At 39.3% G+C, this 17422-nt stretch overlaps 1 protein-coding gene across 1 annotated transcript in view; it reads left to right on the top strand.

Moving 5' to 3' along the window:
* Positions 1-17422, top strand: part of Hao1 (hydroxyacid oxidase 1) — a 48913-nt gene that overhangs the window by 10389 nt on the left and 21102 nt on the right. The window contains exon 3 of the mRNA XM_021185841.2: positions 11571-11826. Coding sequence (XP_021041500.1) covers positions 11571-11826 — 256 coding nt within the window. The remainder of the gene's footprint in view (positions 1-11570; positions 11827-17422) is intronic.

The raw sequence follows: 17422 nt of genomic DNA, 5'->3' as shown, positions 1-17422 counted from the left end.
TTCACTTTCTAAGGTTACTGTTTCCCCACTGATAATGTCCACTGCTTAAGAAAGCCTGTGGTTTTGCATACCATATCTCAAGGGGCTTCGGGCTGTTCTGAAGGACCTTAGAAACTTAGTCAGCACTGAGCATGCCTGCTGTTATAAATTTAGTAATTAAAAAAAAAGTTCTTTAGGGAAATCTTTCCACTGCTAAACAATACATGACAGAAAACCTGTCTGTGAGAAAACTGCAAAACAAAACCAGCTCAGCATGGTGGCTTATGCCTGCAAGCTCAGCCTCAGGAGATGGGGGCTGGGGGTTGCAGTGAGTGGGTAGCAGGGAGGGAGGGTTACATAGCAAAACAAAATGACCGCATCACCATAAGACTCAAGAAACAAAACCAGAGAAAGAAACCAATGCAGGCAGCACAATTTGTATGTTATGTTCCCTCAAATGTACATTACTTTATATCTTAGTAACTTATGTATGTGATTTGTATGAATGCAGGGATAGGCATTAAACAGAAAGAACGCAGGGGGTCAGAAGACAACATTTAGGAACCTTACTGAACCATCGTGCAGCCCTGTGTGTGTGTGCACACAAAATTACATGAAAACAGCTTGGTGCAAATTAAAAAATTACCCTCTCACAATGAATGATCCTTTCTATTACATATTTGATGTGGAAAAGCCTAATTTGGTGAGAAAGTGAAGACAAAAATGACCTCTGTCTGAGAGGCACTTTGGTCTTGCAAACTTTATATGCTCCAGTATAGGGGAACACCAGGGCCAGGAAGCGGGAGTGGGTTGGTAGGGGAGTAGGGTGGGGGGAGGGTATAGGGGACTTTCTGGATAGTATTTGGAATGTAAATGAAGAAAATATCTAATAAAAAATTGAAAAAAAAAAGAAACCAATGCAGATAGAACACAAGAATCCAGAAAAGCCCCAGAGAAGAGTGAATGATTTTTACCCTTAAAAAAAAAAATTAAAGTTTCACTAACTACTAAAGACAGTTCAAAGTATATAGTTGTCCTCAAACATTTTCCTGGGGTTCCATGTGGTTGGAGAGCCGGGACAGGGGGTGAGCACCTGTGTGCACTTGTGTTTCTACTCACACTGTACCCCTGGGATATGAAATAGGAGTGGAAACATATTTATCTTTGATTCTTGGCAAAGACACAGATAAATATTTGGTAAATATTTCAGAAATTGAGAAAATGATACTTCAAAGCCAGTGGAAAGATACCCAATATTTATTGAACCATTGATGTGTCTCAGAAAATTTAAATTTCTCTCATCTATTGCTTAACACTATCCTAAAACACAGTCACATGAATCCCTAAGGTCTGATATTTAACTCTATTAATGTGGAAACCATGGCTGGGTGACATTAAATGTTTTGTTCAAGGTTGTTATTCCATTAGTCTATGCTGACTGTGATATCCTGGTCAACCACCGGTATTTCCCAATATCATTAATTGGAGCAGGAGACCCAAGGCAAGCCCTATGTGCCCATCTAGGAACATTAATCCAAACCATAGCAGTTTTACCCATTTGATTTTGGGAAGAAGAAATAAACCAAAGAAAATAACAGCCATTAGGAAATACTTGGTAGCCTTGAATTATGTATCAACAGAAACTACAGTTTCTAAAACTCCTATGAAGTAGAGGTGTGTGACTGGGAGCGCCACAATTTTTTTTTTTGAGGCATTATACTGTGACTAAAAGATTTGCTACAGAACATTATTTATCCTTATAATTCCACCTTAACAGCTGGAAATTGTTCTAATATTTAGTGAATAGTAAATGTCCATAAATAAGAAATGTTAGCCCCCCTCTTTTTTTTTTTAGTTTTTGTCTTTATTCTTTAAGAAATTACTTCTGTATTTTACTAGCAAACAGTGATCAAGGTTATTTAAATTAGCAAACGGTTTCTGTGTTGCAAGATGGGTAGACCACTCTGATCTCTCTTGTCTCTTTCATTGTCAACTTAGCTGTTGATAGCTGAGCCATCTCTTCAGCCCCAAGTCTGATTTCTCAAATGCTTGTTGCTATGCTACAGGTGTTACCAGGGAAACTCTCTCATTGTCTGCATAGTGACCATAATCGAATGAACTTTACCATATTTCATGAAGTTGTATAAGCCTACTTATTTAGTGACTTTAAACATGGGGAATAATAATGAAAAAAATTTATTTATCCTTATATTTCTAACTTGTTATGTGGACAAAGACCACATGAGGGAGTACTGGGACCTTATATAGAGAAAGTCACCACTGTCTAATGCGTTCCAGGAACGCTCAGCATATTAGCAAATTCTTATTAAACTGTCAAAAAAAAAAAAAAAAGAACCCACCCCGTTTTTAAAGAAATCCCCTCCGCTGGATGCAATTAGAGGCTACTGCACAGGATTTGATGGAACATAAAAACATTAAATCTGAACACTTTCTCTTTGAGCCTAACACATTCCAAAGTGAAGTTTGGGATTCAGCTGTGATTGGCCACCTATTAAGGTGCAGGTGGAAGGAAGAGACACAAAGAGCTATACACTTCAGAGAACCGAGCTCAGTGGAGGAGCGCCACGTTCTAGCTGTTGAATTTTCTGGATTTTCTGAGATTAAGTGGTCAGCCTTCACACCGACAGACAGACAGAGCACTCAGCAGGAAAGCACTGTCATTTCCTTTGCTTCCGACTCAAAACGATGCCGTTTTGAAAGTTTTATTGATTTATATATTTATGTGTTATTCTAGGTGACCAGGGAGGTGTATACATTTCAACATTCCTACTAGGAAAAGAACCGCATTGTTCTCAGTTTTACAGAACCCAGGCAAAGCAGTCGCTTGCTCAGAAAGACAGTTTTTTTTTTTTTTTTTTTTACTTTTCTGCATGTGGAGGGTATTTGCTGTCCTAGGTATAATGTTTGGATTTTACGTCTCTGCCATTGCTCCTCAAAATGGGCCTGCAGGACGATTGCCATTATCATGACAGGGAAGAGAATGGGTTGTGTGGGCAGAAGGGCTTAATCTAGGTATCTCTCTCTCCAAACTCTGCCCACTGTATTGTCCATTTTAACTAAGGGGAAAAAAAAAACGGAATTAGGAACAAAAGGGAACAGATCACCTCACACTTTCTGCACGTTATGTTAGCTAATGCTTTGGAAGGGAATATCTTATTTTGGTAAAAAAATGAGCATGCCAACAAGTAAGTTAAAAACACAAAAATAACTAGTCCGTGCTTTTAAAATATCCTTGCCTCGAGTAATTTTAGCTTAGTTTTATGGTTTAGATCTGCTTTTCTAGAAATCAAAAGTAATGGTTGAGGCACATTTCATATGTACACACACACACACACACACACACACACACACACACAAACATGCACTCAAATGCAAACAGTATATGAAAGACTACTGTACTATATTGCTTGTAGATGTTCCTGACTTAACAATAGATGGTATCCTGATAAACCAGTTTTGAGTAGAAAATATTGTTCAGATAAAATGCATTGAATGCACTGAATTTGCTAAACCCCTCAGCTTAGCAGGTCACACAGGTTGCTTACGAAGTCTTTCTTTTGGTGACTGGAACTTGTAGCTCACAGCTACTGATCAACATGGCAAGCAAGAGAACAGCATTTGTACTACTGCTGGCCTGGGAAAATACTAAAGGTCAAAGTCTGAGGTGTGGGTCCTACTGAATGCATGTTATTTTCCTTCTGCTAGGAACTCAAAAACCATAAGCTGACCTGTTGTAAGTTAAAGGGAATCTGTAATTAAACAAACAATTTCATATCTAAAAATTCATAAAAGCTAAAATTTTATTTTTTATCTGAAAGTTAAGTTCAGTATAAAAATCACTTTTCAGGAAATAAATATTGTTCATCAAAAATGGCTATTTTTTTTTTTTTAGACAGGGTTTCTCTGTGTAGCCCTGGCTGTCCTGGCACTCACTTTGTAGACCAGGCTGGCCTCGAACTCAGAAATCCGCCTGCCTCTGCCTCCCGAAAAAATGGCTATTAAAATTAGCTAGCTCTATTATAATTAGAGCCATCATCAAGTGGTATGATAATAAGGATCGGCCACAAAAATGAAAGCAATTGAGTAGCTTTGTGAAGATCATGTGATTGCTTTTGTGACTTCTTAGTGGATGTCAGATTGTGACAGTGAAATTGATTGTGTTGTGTCCCAACACTGAGGGAGTTAAGCTGTGACAGTTGATTGAAATCACCAGGGATAGCCTTGGTGATCTTCAAAGTCATTCATCATTTGGAAGTGTCTGACTACAGGATGGTCCCTTTCTCATTATCTACCAGTTATATGGGGACTGGACCACTCAGCACAGGAGAAAGACAAAGCAGGTGAGGTGATGTTTTACTGTAATACAGTGTTGTGGTTGTGCCCTAGCAGTGGGCTAGAACAAGGCAGGAAGGTCTAAGGAGTCATTGGGACTGATGGGTCTTTACAAACACTTCTGTATATTAACCAAAACAAACAAACAAACAAACAAACAAACAAACAAAGTACAGTGGCAGGCTAGTGTGAGCCTGGAGAATGTACTGCTCCAATTTGGAGAAAGATTCATGTTAAAGGAATTGTAAGATTAAGCCTGTTTCCCTCACTTTTGTTGAAAGTATTTAAATTGATTAAAGTCCTTAAATGTTAAGGTTTGTTTGACCATTTCTAAATAGTTTGAACGTAATTTACAGTTCACTTAGTTAATTTCCTCAGAACTCTATTTTTCCAGAGAAGCCTAATAATACTTCGAGACACTCTTGAAACATTGGCCATGCCCTTAGTCCTTGCAAGATGAAAGGCTGACGCATGCAAGCGGACATTAAGGTGTATGTTTTTGCAAGTACTTCAGCATGTCAGACCTTGAATTTAGAGCACACAGTGGCTTGGTACTCTGTCACTGCATATTTTCCCCATTACACAAGGACTTCCTGTGCAGATGACAAAATTCGTTTTCAGCACAGATGTTTTGGTGACTAAGTTTTGTAGGAGCATTTTAATCAAATGCATCATAGAATGTTTTAGACCTTTTGAACAAATTAGAACTTTCTCCTTGCTTCTCTCTCTCTCTCTCTCTCTCTCTCTCTCTCTCTCTCTCTCTCTCTGTGTGTGTGTCTCTTTTAAAAAATGTAACTTTGAAAACTCAAGTCTCTTTTCCCATAAAATAGAGATAATGGTCAAATAAAATGTTTGAAATCAGGATACTGATCGGTACTGGATGGTGGCTTCATGGATCATACTGCTTACTTCATGTGTAGTCCCACACTAGTGTACATGATTTAACTTTAGTAAAGACACTTTATTTGGGTGGATCTGAGAGCTGAGCACTTGCTATCATTACTCCACAGCTTGGTATGCGGGTTGTTTATTTGCTAGTGGACTGAGTTTTTCATATCCCTTTGATAATGGCCCCTTGTCAGGCATATGATTTGCCCATGTTTTCTTCCAGTCCACTAGTAGTTTCTTCTGTTGTTAACGGTTTTCTTCACTGTGCTGAGACATTGAAGGTCAGTGAAATCCCTTGAAAACTAAGAAATAAGATTAAAATGTGACCCAGTCATCCCACTTTCGAAATATTTAAGGTTATTTAAATTAGCATGCTAAATATACAGTTGTAATCTCATGTTCAGTTCAGCATTATTCCAAATAGCCAATAGGAAAGAACCTAAGATCCCATTAATGGATGAGCAAATAAAGAAAATGTGGTATGGATGCATGCACAATGAAATATTGTAGAATTGTAAAGTGCTAGAAACTAGAAGCTGTGGTTGGGGGATGAGGATGGGGAAAGGAGGATGTCAATCAGAGTCTAGGATGCTAGGATAGAAATGAGAAGCCAGAGTCCAGGCTGAGAATGGGGAAAGGAAGGAGTTAATCAAGGTCTAGGGTAGACTAGAGGAACAGCCATTGGGAAGCTATTGGGCTGCATGAAACCACGCTGAATACTGATATATTATATATTTCAAAATTTGCTGAAAGAATAGGATTTTAAAAATTATTTTTAATGCTATGGGTTGAACTCAAAGCCTTATTATACATACTATTCAAGTCTCTACTGAGCTACATACCCAGCCTTGAAGAACAGATTTTTGATATTCTCATCACAAAATTACTTGCATATGTCACTAGCATAATTGATTATTTTTTACTATGTGTTTATAAGTCAAAAGATCACATTGTATCACCATTATACACACAATTGTCACTTGTGAATTAAAATTCATAAATATATGCATATGAAAAAAGGAAACATTGATGACGAGGGGCACTTTACCTTAAGATGATGTTAAGAAGTGTCTACGATAAAATATGAAGAATTTGACAGAGCTCTTGGTTTTCCTTTTCCATATTGCTGTAGAAATTACTGTACCTAACCCATCACAGTCATGTGACCTCGGCATTCAGTCGTGCCTCTCTTAGCGAAGTAGAGGTCAGCAAAGACTCAAGACCAACAAGCATTGTGCACAGTTAGTTCTATAAGCAAGCCTACCTCAGTCTCCCACCCCATGTCACAATCGGTTGAGTCCCTTTTTAGTCCTCCCTCGAAACATCACCTGTCCTCCAGCACGTGCATCTGTCTCAGCTGACATCACTCTGCCAATCAGTCTGAGTCTGTGGAAGTGACAAGAAACCACAGCAAGCACAGCACACCACCAGAAACTTTTTTTGGTGTGTTTCTTTTTATGAATTCAGGACAAATGGAGCTCAACTACACAATGTAAGGCCGACCACTACATGCATGTGAAGAATCTCCCATCATGTGCTTGCTGTAGCAAAACATCCTTTCACCTGTGCCTGCTTCAAAAAAACCTTCATTCAGGAGTCTGCCTTAGTCACTCCTGCTAAACATTCCTTCACGTGTTTGCCCCACTAAAACACCATCCAACCAACTTCCCAAAGAACCTGCAAGTTTCCACTTCAAAAAGGTTAGATGCTCATGGTACCACGAATCTGAAATCCCAGCACTTAGGAGGTTATGGCATAGCGAAAAGAGGGTCTCTTGTTCAAGGCCAACCTAAAATACATACCAAATTTCAGGTCAGACTGTGATGTACAACAAGACCAAGGAAAGAAAGAGCTTTCCTCTGATATTTTAGGGTTCTATTCTTGACATTATATCTTCAGGATGATAAAAAGAGCCAGGGAAAATAAGAAACCAAAGTTCCAAGAGGTCACACGGGGTTCCCATTTACTTGACAGTGTATTCTTCTAGAAATGTTATACTAAATTTATTATTATTATCATTGTGTGTGTGTGTGTGTGTGTGTGTACATGTATGTCAGTCAGAGGGCAAATTTGTAGAGTTGGTTTTCTCCCTCTACCTTTATGTGAATTTGGGGGATTAAACACGGGTTGTGAGGCTTGCTTGCAAGTGTTTTACCCTCTAAACCGTCTCCCTAGCTCTGGGTATGTTAACTTTAGTATGCATTGACCACCATGAATCTTCAACCCTGGACCAGTATTAGAAATGCTCACCCCTGGAAAGAGCCAGGCTGTGCTTTCATAGCAACAGTGCCTCATCTGAGAGCTCTGTTCAGCAGGCAGTGGCATTGAAGAAATTCAAAGTCACCTTGCAGTCAAGTGGTGAACAGCCACCATCTGGGGATAAAGAGGAAAGCTGAAGCCTATCCTTTGAAGAATTAAATCTGCCTTTGAGAGGCGCAGGTCACAGACTCAGACCTCACAGGGAGACTCAAAACCTCTTGGGAATAACAGGATGAGACTATCTATGTACATAAGTCACCAGAAGATTTTTCTCACTAGAACTTTGGGACAAAGCTTGCCCATGCTCAGGTACTTTAAAAAAATTTTAAAAGTGTAGTCTTTATCTCTAAAAATTCCCAGTGAGCTAGAAGGGTTTATCTCTTGGGTGAAGGTGATATGTGAAATCCCTAGTATTCAGAACAGCAAAGGACTTTAACCCATGAAAAATGATGCTTAGATACCAGCATCTTATGCTGTAATAGGCATGGATGCTGCAGGGTGTGCCAAGTATTATAGAAGTCACTGGTCTGTAAAAGCTCCAAGGAACCATTGGAGAAGGGAAGAACTGAAGGCATGACAAAACACTTTGGTACATTTGAAGGACAGAACAACAATTACTTCACAGCTATGGTTACTTCCCTATGAGGATGGAAGTACATTAATTTTCTTTTCTGGGATCAGGTATAGCTGAGGCTGGCCCTAAACTTTCTCTGTTGCAACAGGAAATCAAGACTTTCCTTAAAATTGAAAACTTCATACCTCAGCTTTCCCAATGGCTGAATACCAGAGATGAGTGATCACATTTGGTTACATTTCAATACACTGAGGCATCGAAATGTCATTTTCAGATATGCTCTTACTTGATTAGACAATTTTTTCAGTTCTATCTCTAAATGGACTGTTAGTTTGTTCTAAGGTAAAAATATGTTGAAAAATAACAGCTATATTGCATTAGTAATTTTCTTTGTGCAGGATGAGTCATCACAAGTGAATAGGAATCAGAGTGATCAGTAATAGTTGTTCAGGAAGCAGGGAACCTCCGAAGATGTCTCCCGTATTTTTTTCCTGGTTGCAATAGCTTTGCTTCAACAGAGATGATTCATCATGCTCAGATTCTGCTAGTCCCTCTGTTGCCCATAGGCTCTTATTAAATCACCAACATTTGTTAAATTCTTGCCACCAGAGACAACTGTAACTTAGAATTTATGGTCCTCATCTCCAGATTTCAGCCCCTATGATGTTAGTTGTTGAAAAAGCATGCTGCCTGGGACCATTGCTCTGTGACAGCATTCAGGAGTAAGCATGCCCTGGGTTTGATCTCCAGACATGGAGGGCAAAGTAAGTTTGAGGACATTATAGCAGGATGGGTAGGTAGCTCCAGAGCAGATCGGAGCAATGGAGGCAGGGACTGCCCTGTACTTGAGTGATTATGGAAAGATGTCTAAGAATGTTGACACCCCAAGAAAATTGGAAAGTTGGTGTTGGGTTTTTGCATTGGTGTTTATCGTTGTCATAACCCCTATGGAATGCCTGTAGATACTAATATGCTAAAGAGAGTCCTTGAATCCATTCATGTTACCACTGGCAGAGCTGTGATTGGGTACACTGTTAACTACATGAAGGTTCCCAAAGGAGATATCTGAATATCTCCTTTACTCATCCTTTTGTGAGGAAATACCTTTTAATCTGTGCTTGGCTACCAGGAGAAAATCATGGAAAACAGTCCTAGACAAATAGGCACGTTGAAATTTTGTCTGTCTTTGCTGCCCAACTCTATATGACCTTAGTTAGGTCACATCTTCAGGACATCTTTTTTTATTTTATTTACTTATTTATTTATTTTTGTGGTAATGGGATAGCTAGAAGTTCTGACTCAAGCACTCAATGCCCTCTGGTGTTGTTTCCACATTGCTAAATTTAATGAAAATCAGACAAGGATCCAGATGTATTGTTATCTAGCAAAATGTGTTTCTTATGGACAGTGATTTTTCAAGCCATGAGAACCTATTATAGAAATTCTCAAACAAAGCTCCTGGGATGAACACGGTCAAAAAAGGCATGGTGCACTCCAGCTCACATATTTTGTTTGAGATGAAGATACCATCAAAGGTATTAGAAAAATAAGGTCCATGTTTCAAAAATCAAAGCCACCTTAAAAGCACTCAAACTTAGACTCCTAATCTCATAAGCTGTTTTAGTGTTCTAGTGCAGTCCAGCATAGATAGCAGCAGCATATCTGAAATAGTCGAACTTGGGGTACAACAGGGACGGATGGAGTAAGAGACTGTTGGTTGGACCATGACGCCCACTTTTTAAAAATATTTTTTATTACATATTTTCCTCAATTACATTTCCAATGCTATCCCAAAAGTCCCCCATCCCCCCCCCCCACTTCCCTACCCACCCATTCCCATTCTTTTATAAGCTCTCCAGGAAATCTGGTTGCTGGTTAAAGTTTGAGCATGGAAGCTCTTGGACCTCTCAGAGAAACTTCACAAACACCTTCTCCCTTGATTCCCCTTCTTGTCTTGTGAGTGTCACTTGGACAAGTACATTCGCTTCCATTAGACACAAGGTGGCCTTTCATATATGAGTGGCTATGGACGCTTGCGTTCTACTTCTTGGAATTTTCTGGACCTTTCCTCCACGGACTCCTTACTACCTTTTAGGGAGGATGTCCTATGACCCATGCTCTTTCAAGTCTTCCCATACAGTGTTGCTACCTTGCTCAGAAGGATGAATCTGTTTTTGATGTCTAGCATACACATCTTTAAAAGGGGGCAAAAAGGTAGAATGTGTCTTAGTAGACACTTAAAAAAGAAATTCAGAAATACAAAAAGGAAGGAAAACCTGAACTCACCATGGCTTTATAACTCAGTGATGTTTCATTTGCTTAGGTGAGTTATAATTTGTACAAATATGGAATCATGTAATAAATGTTGCTTCTTGAGTTTTTAAAAATATATCTATGTGTCATTATTGTATTAAGAGGCATCTACAAGTATTTTTTTTAAAAGATTTACTTTGTCTATTAGTACACTGTAGCTGTCTCCAGACACACCAGAAGAGGGCATCAGATCCTATTACAGATGGAAGACTTAACTAAAACATGAGTGATGGGATTTCTTCCTTAACAGGTGGTAAGAGTTTAGTGGAGAAGAGGCTGATTTGATGTTTTCATGCTATACAGATTGTGGGTGCTGGGAAGTGACTTAGGACCCCTGGAAGAGGAGCCAGTGATCTTAACTGCTGAGCCATCTCTCCAGCCCTATAAATATTTTATAATTATAGCAACTAGAGTTCTCCAGAGAGATGGGTTCAATACCATCTCTCTTCCAATATAGGTAACAATATCATCCATCCGTCTATCTCTCTCTCTCTCTCTCTCTCTCTCTCTCTCTCTATATATATATATATATATATATATATATATATATATACCACTATGTAAGATAGAGACTTACTTTTAGGACTTGGGTTACATAATGATGGTGGCACCTAAACTCCAAATCTGCACACTAAGTAGAAGGCTAGTGAATTGATGAAAAGTGATATTAAAGTCAAGTTGAAAGTCAGTCAGCTGGGAGATTTTCCTTTCCTTCATGTTTTACAGTTGAGGCCATACAAGAGCAGGCTATCTGCTTTGCTCAATTCTACTATTAGTTTAAATGCTAATTTCAACTAAAAACACCTCCATGGTAACATCCAGATTTGACCAAATATCTGGGCACTATGCCCTAGACAATCTGACGCAGAAAATTATCCTTCAAAAAAGTGCTATCCTTAATGGTTGTATGCACTTTACATATTAATTACATACACTATAACCAGTACCCTAACATAGTCATTTATATTGCTCTTAGGGTTTCCACCTTCATCTATAGCACATCCTTGGTTATTTACTTATTCTTCCTCAAATGATATAATAAACCCAGAGTGAAATTCAATGCATGTTGTATGTATTTATGCTTAAAGATTTAATTTCATGTTGACAGGTTGTATTTGTAGAGTTCTTCCCCCTTGAATGAAGCACTAGTCTTAGGAGGAGGGACTGTGCTAGGTCTTCCTCAATTTTCTCCATTTCATTACAGCCTGTCAGACCATGGGAACTGGCATGATGCTGAGTTCTTGGGCTACTTCCTCAATAGAAGAAGTGGCAGAGGCTGGCCCAGAGGCTCTTCGCTGGATGCAACTGTACATCTACAAAAACCGTGAGATCAGCAGACAGATAGTGAAGCGAGCTGAAAAGAAGGGTTACAAGGCCATATTTGTGACTGTGGACACCCCTTACCTGGGCAACCGCATTGATGATGTGCGGAACAGGTTCAAGCTGCCACCACAACTCAGGTCAGTATGATCTCACAGACTCAAAGTGAAGTTTCTCTTTTCCTTTCATGGGCCACGTCCAGAATCTGCTTTTCATTCATTCATCCATCCATCCATTCATTCATTCATTCACCTACCTACCTACCTACCTACCTACTTACTTACTTACTTAATTTAGTTTGCAAGTAGATACTAGATCTCCATAGAGACATTAACTATAAAGATATTAACCACATCATTAAAAGGATCTCAACTAGAAATGATTGGCTCTGTGTTTTAGAGAAAGTACTGCCATATATTTGCTTGGGGATGCCACACATTTGAGATATTCCAACAGGAGGGATTATTGTATATTTGTAAAAGATTTTTTTTTAACCAAAGTCCATTAAAGTTTTTGGGAAATATGAAACAGCCTACAGATGAATTTTGTATAGGTCACAGTTTTATTATTGTGATCCTGGTACCCTAGTTCTCTGTGGAAATCAAAGACTCACATTCATCATTTAGTTTTAGTTGAAGTAGGAGCAGCTAGGGCAACGAAGACTGACAAAAGGACAAAGGCTTGGAGGCAAAAGAAGCCATGCATTTGATTCTTCCACTTCATTCCGTTCCTCTTTCATGTGGTTCATCCATGGATCAAGACTCATTTATTCACTTACTCATTCATGTTGGCAAAAACCATGCATCAGATAATTTTAAGTTGAACTGATATTTCATCAGGACATTCAACTTTCTATTGACTTTTAACTGTCCTTTCCCTGGTAGCATCTTCGAAACCCAAGTCAAAGCCAGGCCTCAGTGGAACTCAGTGAGAAAGGACTCCAGGTTCCTTCAGCTGGATCATCTTTCCCCATTGCTTTCTCATTCTGTATTTTATACCAAAAGGCCTCTTCTGCATTTTTCATAGCATTTGTGGTAGATGTGTGACGTTCCTTAGGACTATATATATCTAAACAGACACCAAACCTTTGTGTTAGTAGATGATATTTGATGTTGGGTGACTGTAGATGTCTTCCAGGGAGTCTAGGCTTACACCACAGGGACCACTGCTCACTCTGTAGATATTTAGTTTGTGTTTGGAACTTTAGGGCTTTAAAGACAGAAGAAATATAAAAGAATAAAAAACAAAGGAGGGCATGTGTAAGCATTCTCTGTTTCATCTTCTGAAAGAATTAAAAATGAACAGAAGCAAAGCTCAGGTCAGGTTTTCCCATAAAAAAGACAGATCACTGGAAATGTGACTTCATATGCATCATGGGCAAGAGTGCCCAGCCTTGTGTAAGGACCACAAAACTGACACTTACCATAGCCACCAACATACTTAAGATACTTTAAAGTTCCACACATAAGATTTTGCTATTGCTGTGTGTCAACTGGTGATGTCCTTAGTGGGAATGCTTGTCACTCCCAAACAGATTTGGGGGACATTATTTCTGTAGGTGGTACCTCAAGTAAGCTAATGAAAGACTTAGTAGTAAAGCTTGGCCACAGGTCTGATGAATAGGCTACCTAGATATGATGTAGGGAACAACTTCCAACTTCTCTACTATGCAATCTATACTCTTTATTTTGACGGCCTTTTTATAGACTTTCTAAAATAATTAGTTTCACACTGCTACAGTTTCCTCTAGGAAACACTCATATTTCCCTTTGGCCGTTTGTGAGGGACGGTCCTGTTTCCTCTTTTCCTAATGACATCACTTTGACAACAGTGATGATGATAGAACCACGGAGTTTGCTTTGTGCTTCCTGATCTTGGTAGCAAACACATGGGTGTCTTGTGGGCAGGAGAATACTGTTGTGTATCCTGGCTGCGACCCTTGGTTCTCAACGCAGGGTGACTGCATGATGATCTGCAGCCCCCCCTTCCCCTTTTCCTTTGCCCCTGGACTTCTGCCCAGATGATGTGGAGAGCCATGAAACAAAGAACCCTTTCAGATGTTAGTGTTCAGAGGAGTGGCCCAGCTTGTCACAGCTCTGTTCTGAAGATGATCAAATCACGAGCAACACATCCAGGTTATGGGGAACACGTAAAACATCCTGCAGCCGGGCACACCCCTTCCGAGCCTCACACTGGCAGGGTTTGTCCTGAAGGCATCAAGGCAGTCAGTGGCTCCTGCTCAGCAGCACCTTAGCGATCCACACTCTGTTAGAAGGCAGAACACACAAACTGGAGGTCAAGCCTTCCGCTTGAAGCTTCCTTCATCCCCCCCACCCCCCGCCAATTCATCTGTGAACAGTACGATATGAAATCAGTTTCTTTTTGCACTGACCTGACTCATAGAAGGTGAAGCCTGCTTTTCAGAAGTGAGGTTTGGCAAGGGAGGGAAACAGGAAATCCAGGGGAGAATGAGTCGCTAAGCCTGGCTCCTTCCAGCCCTTGCTACTTCCTCTGCCCGGGTGGAGGGGAGGGCCCTGACTCTTGGCACCCGGGAGCAGATACAGTTCAGAGGGTTGGTAATAGACACTTGGTCTATATGCAAAACATATGCCTGTGTGCTCTTTACAAGCCAGGCAAAGGGAGAGACAGAAGGGAAATCCTCTTTTCTGGAAGAAGCAGAAATAAAGCCAGTTTACCATGTGGATTCCGGAGCCTGTGAGGCAGAGGCATTTTTGCCTTGCCCATGCTCCATGGACATGATTTATTACTTGGGTTAAGATTTGTCTCTTCCCTTCCCTCCACAGTACCAGACAGTTTAAAGAGAAGTGACAAGAGCGAATCACTGTTAGGAATACACGCCCAGGCAAAAGGAGTCCTTCCACACCTGATCCCTTCCTTGGAAAAAATGAGCTGGGCAGAAGGGATTGCGATAAGGATCTTGAGATGGGAGATGACCCTGTTTCATCACATTAGACATTGTATGCAGCGAAGAGTTTTGTTACAGAGAGACATTCATGTTGGAGAGAGGAGGAGCTGAGATGCTAAAGCACTTTGGAACCACGTGCTCCAGGGAAGCTGGGCTGTCCACTGTGAGGACAGATGGGGGAATCCATTCTTGTCTAGACAAGCAAAGAGACTGGACACCCCTCTACACCTTAAGTTGAGTTCACAGAAAACCATTTTGGTCTTTCTAACCCTTGCAAATATATATATATATATATATATATATATATATATATATATATATATATATATTTGTAACATTACAATTATTTAGGTTTTTTTTGTTGTTGTTGTTTTTGTTTTTTGAGACAGGGTTTCTCTGTATAGCCCTGGCTGTCCTGGAACTCACTCTGTAGACCAGGCTGTCCTCGAACTCAGAAATCCACCTGTCTCTGCCTCCCAAGTACTGGGATTAAAGGTGTGGGCCACCACTGCCCAGCTGTAACATTACAATTTATTTTTATGTGTATGAGTGTTTTGTTTGCATATATATCTATGCAGCATGGTGTCCCACTGAGGTCAGAAGCTGATACTGGGTCCCTTAGAACTGGTGTTATAGATGGTTATGAGATGGCATGTAAGTGCTGGGAATGGAACATGTATCTTGGAAAAGCAGCCAGTGTTCTTCACAGCAAAGCCATATCATCAGACCTCAAATTTGCAACATTTTACATCTCTACATCTGTGGTCATTTGTCACAGCAGCAATAATAAAATAAATGTAACCATATTGAATTCAATTTTATAGTAGCTTAACAATGAGTTCTGCCTTTGTTGCTATACTTAACCCATGGATTTGAGACTGTGCCAATTGTTTTCCCTCCTACCCAGTTGTCGCCCTTTATTTTGTACTGTACTTACATTCCAACAAACTTGACAATTTACACTTTGATTGTTTCTGTGACAGATGGAGATCTTTTACTCTCTTCTTTACTGGTATTTATTAAATATCTAAAACAGTGGCAGATAATAGTGGTGCTTGGCATGTAATTATTTAATCAGCATAAGAAATTTCCTAATACATATGGGGTTTCCCCAATATATGATAACTAGGAAAAAGTTGAATAAGACTGGAACTCCAATTTTATGGCCCTGGTCTGTCTTTAGAGCACTCAGTCACACTGAGGAGGAAGTGACCAGGGTATGCTCTGAACACTCTACTTTCCTAAGCACAGAAGAAAGACTGACTGCCTGTCCTCATCTCCTGGGAACTGGGAACCTGGCTTCCTCTCTGCACTCTGATGAAATTGCAAACTTAGCTGATTTTTATTTTGTTTTACTTTATTTTTGGAGTTTTCAGTATAGAGATGTAGCTTTATCCCTAGTATAATATTATCAATATTTATAAATCGTATGTTACCATCAATGTTCATTCTTATTAGACTATTAGTTTCTTTCAACATATTTAACTTTAGTAACTATTACTATTGCTTGATATTGATTTTATTAAATCAAAGCTAATTTTTATGTTAGATTAAAAAATATACTAAGAGCCACTCCAGGCATAACAATTGCTTTACAAGGAAGAAAATTGATCTCTTTGCAGTATTTACCAGTTCAGGATTCTGAAAATTAAGTTCTAAATAGATATGTTAATATTTTGGTGTTGTGTTTTTTATTCCTTACAAAATAAATATCAGAAGGTACTTTACGGTTTAAGGGATATATATATATATATATATATATATATACATATATGATATATACACAGATATATTATATATATTATACATATATATGCACACATATATGTCACAATCTGAATAAAAATAGCATTCTTGGCAGTTTCTTTCAGAGCCATCAGTAAAACACTCCGTCGCGGTTCTCTGTCTAGATATCTGAAAACTTTTTCTTGGCTTCTGGCTTTGAACAAAGTTTAGAGTAACAACAAGGCTTCATTGTGCCCTGAGATTTCTGTAAGGCAACATTCATTCAAGTGTTGATCTGCATTGCACGGTCCAAGAATAACAACAGTTATTTATATAATTTTATCCATGTTTCTGTTTTTTTCCTATCCATCTCACCCTTTCACCCGCCCCTACCGAAGCACTGCCGCCTGTTTGGAGTGGGGGCAGGGACACTTGCAGATGGTTTCCTTTTTTTTTTTTTTTCTTCATGTCTGATGATGGGATAGATTGTTCTTTTTTCTCTTAACAATATTATTTATGTTTGGAGTTTAGTATCCTTGATGTAATGGGGTAAATTTCTCTCCCAAGAATATACTTATTGAACAGAAAGCTTAATTCAATTCACATTAAGGAGACCACAGAAGACGTAGGACTGTGACACACTGTATAACCCTAAGTGCTTTGACAAATGGAAAAGCTCAGGTATTTCATCAAAAGCCAATAACTAGACGGGCGTCAAGTATTTGGGGATGCTTTATGTCTTTATATCCATGAATCTTCAGGAATATGTTCAGTCCTTCAGAAGAAGCTGCCATGATACAGTGGCTTGGATAGGGTTGTTTGGACCTGAAAATTAATGTCCATGGTATGGTCTGTGGTCCCTAAGTACTCCACTAGTCATTTTAGCTGAAGTGTCCCAAAGTGTAAAGTAAGTATCAAACAGTTTTGTATGAAAAGAAGATCTACAAATGATTTGAAAACAGAATTCCTAGATACTTCTATCTGCAGACATCCAGATGTAGTCATGGCTCCAGGATCTTTTCTACATTCAATGGCAGAGATGTTACAGGGGAAAATGAGCTGGGACGAATCCAACAGTTCTGTTA

The sequence above is a fragment of the Mus caroli genome, chromosome 2 (genome assembly GCF_900094665.2).
Source record: "Mus caroli chromosome 2, CAROLI_EIJ_v1.1, whole genome shotgun sequence".
NCBI lineage: Eukaryota > Metazoa > Chordata > Mammalia > Rodentia > Muridae > Mus > Mus caroli.
The sequence above is the reverse complement of the archived record's forward strand: the minus strand, read 5'-3'. Positions and strand labels throughout refer to the sequence as shown.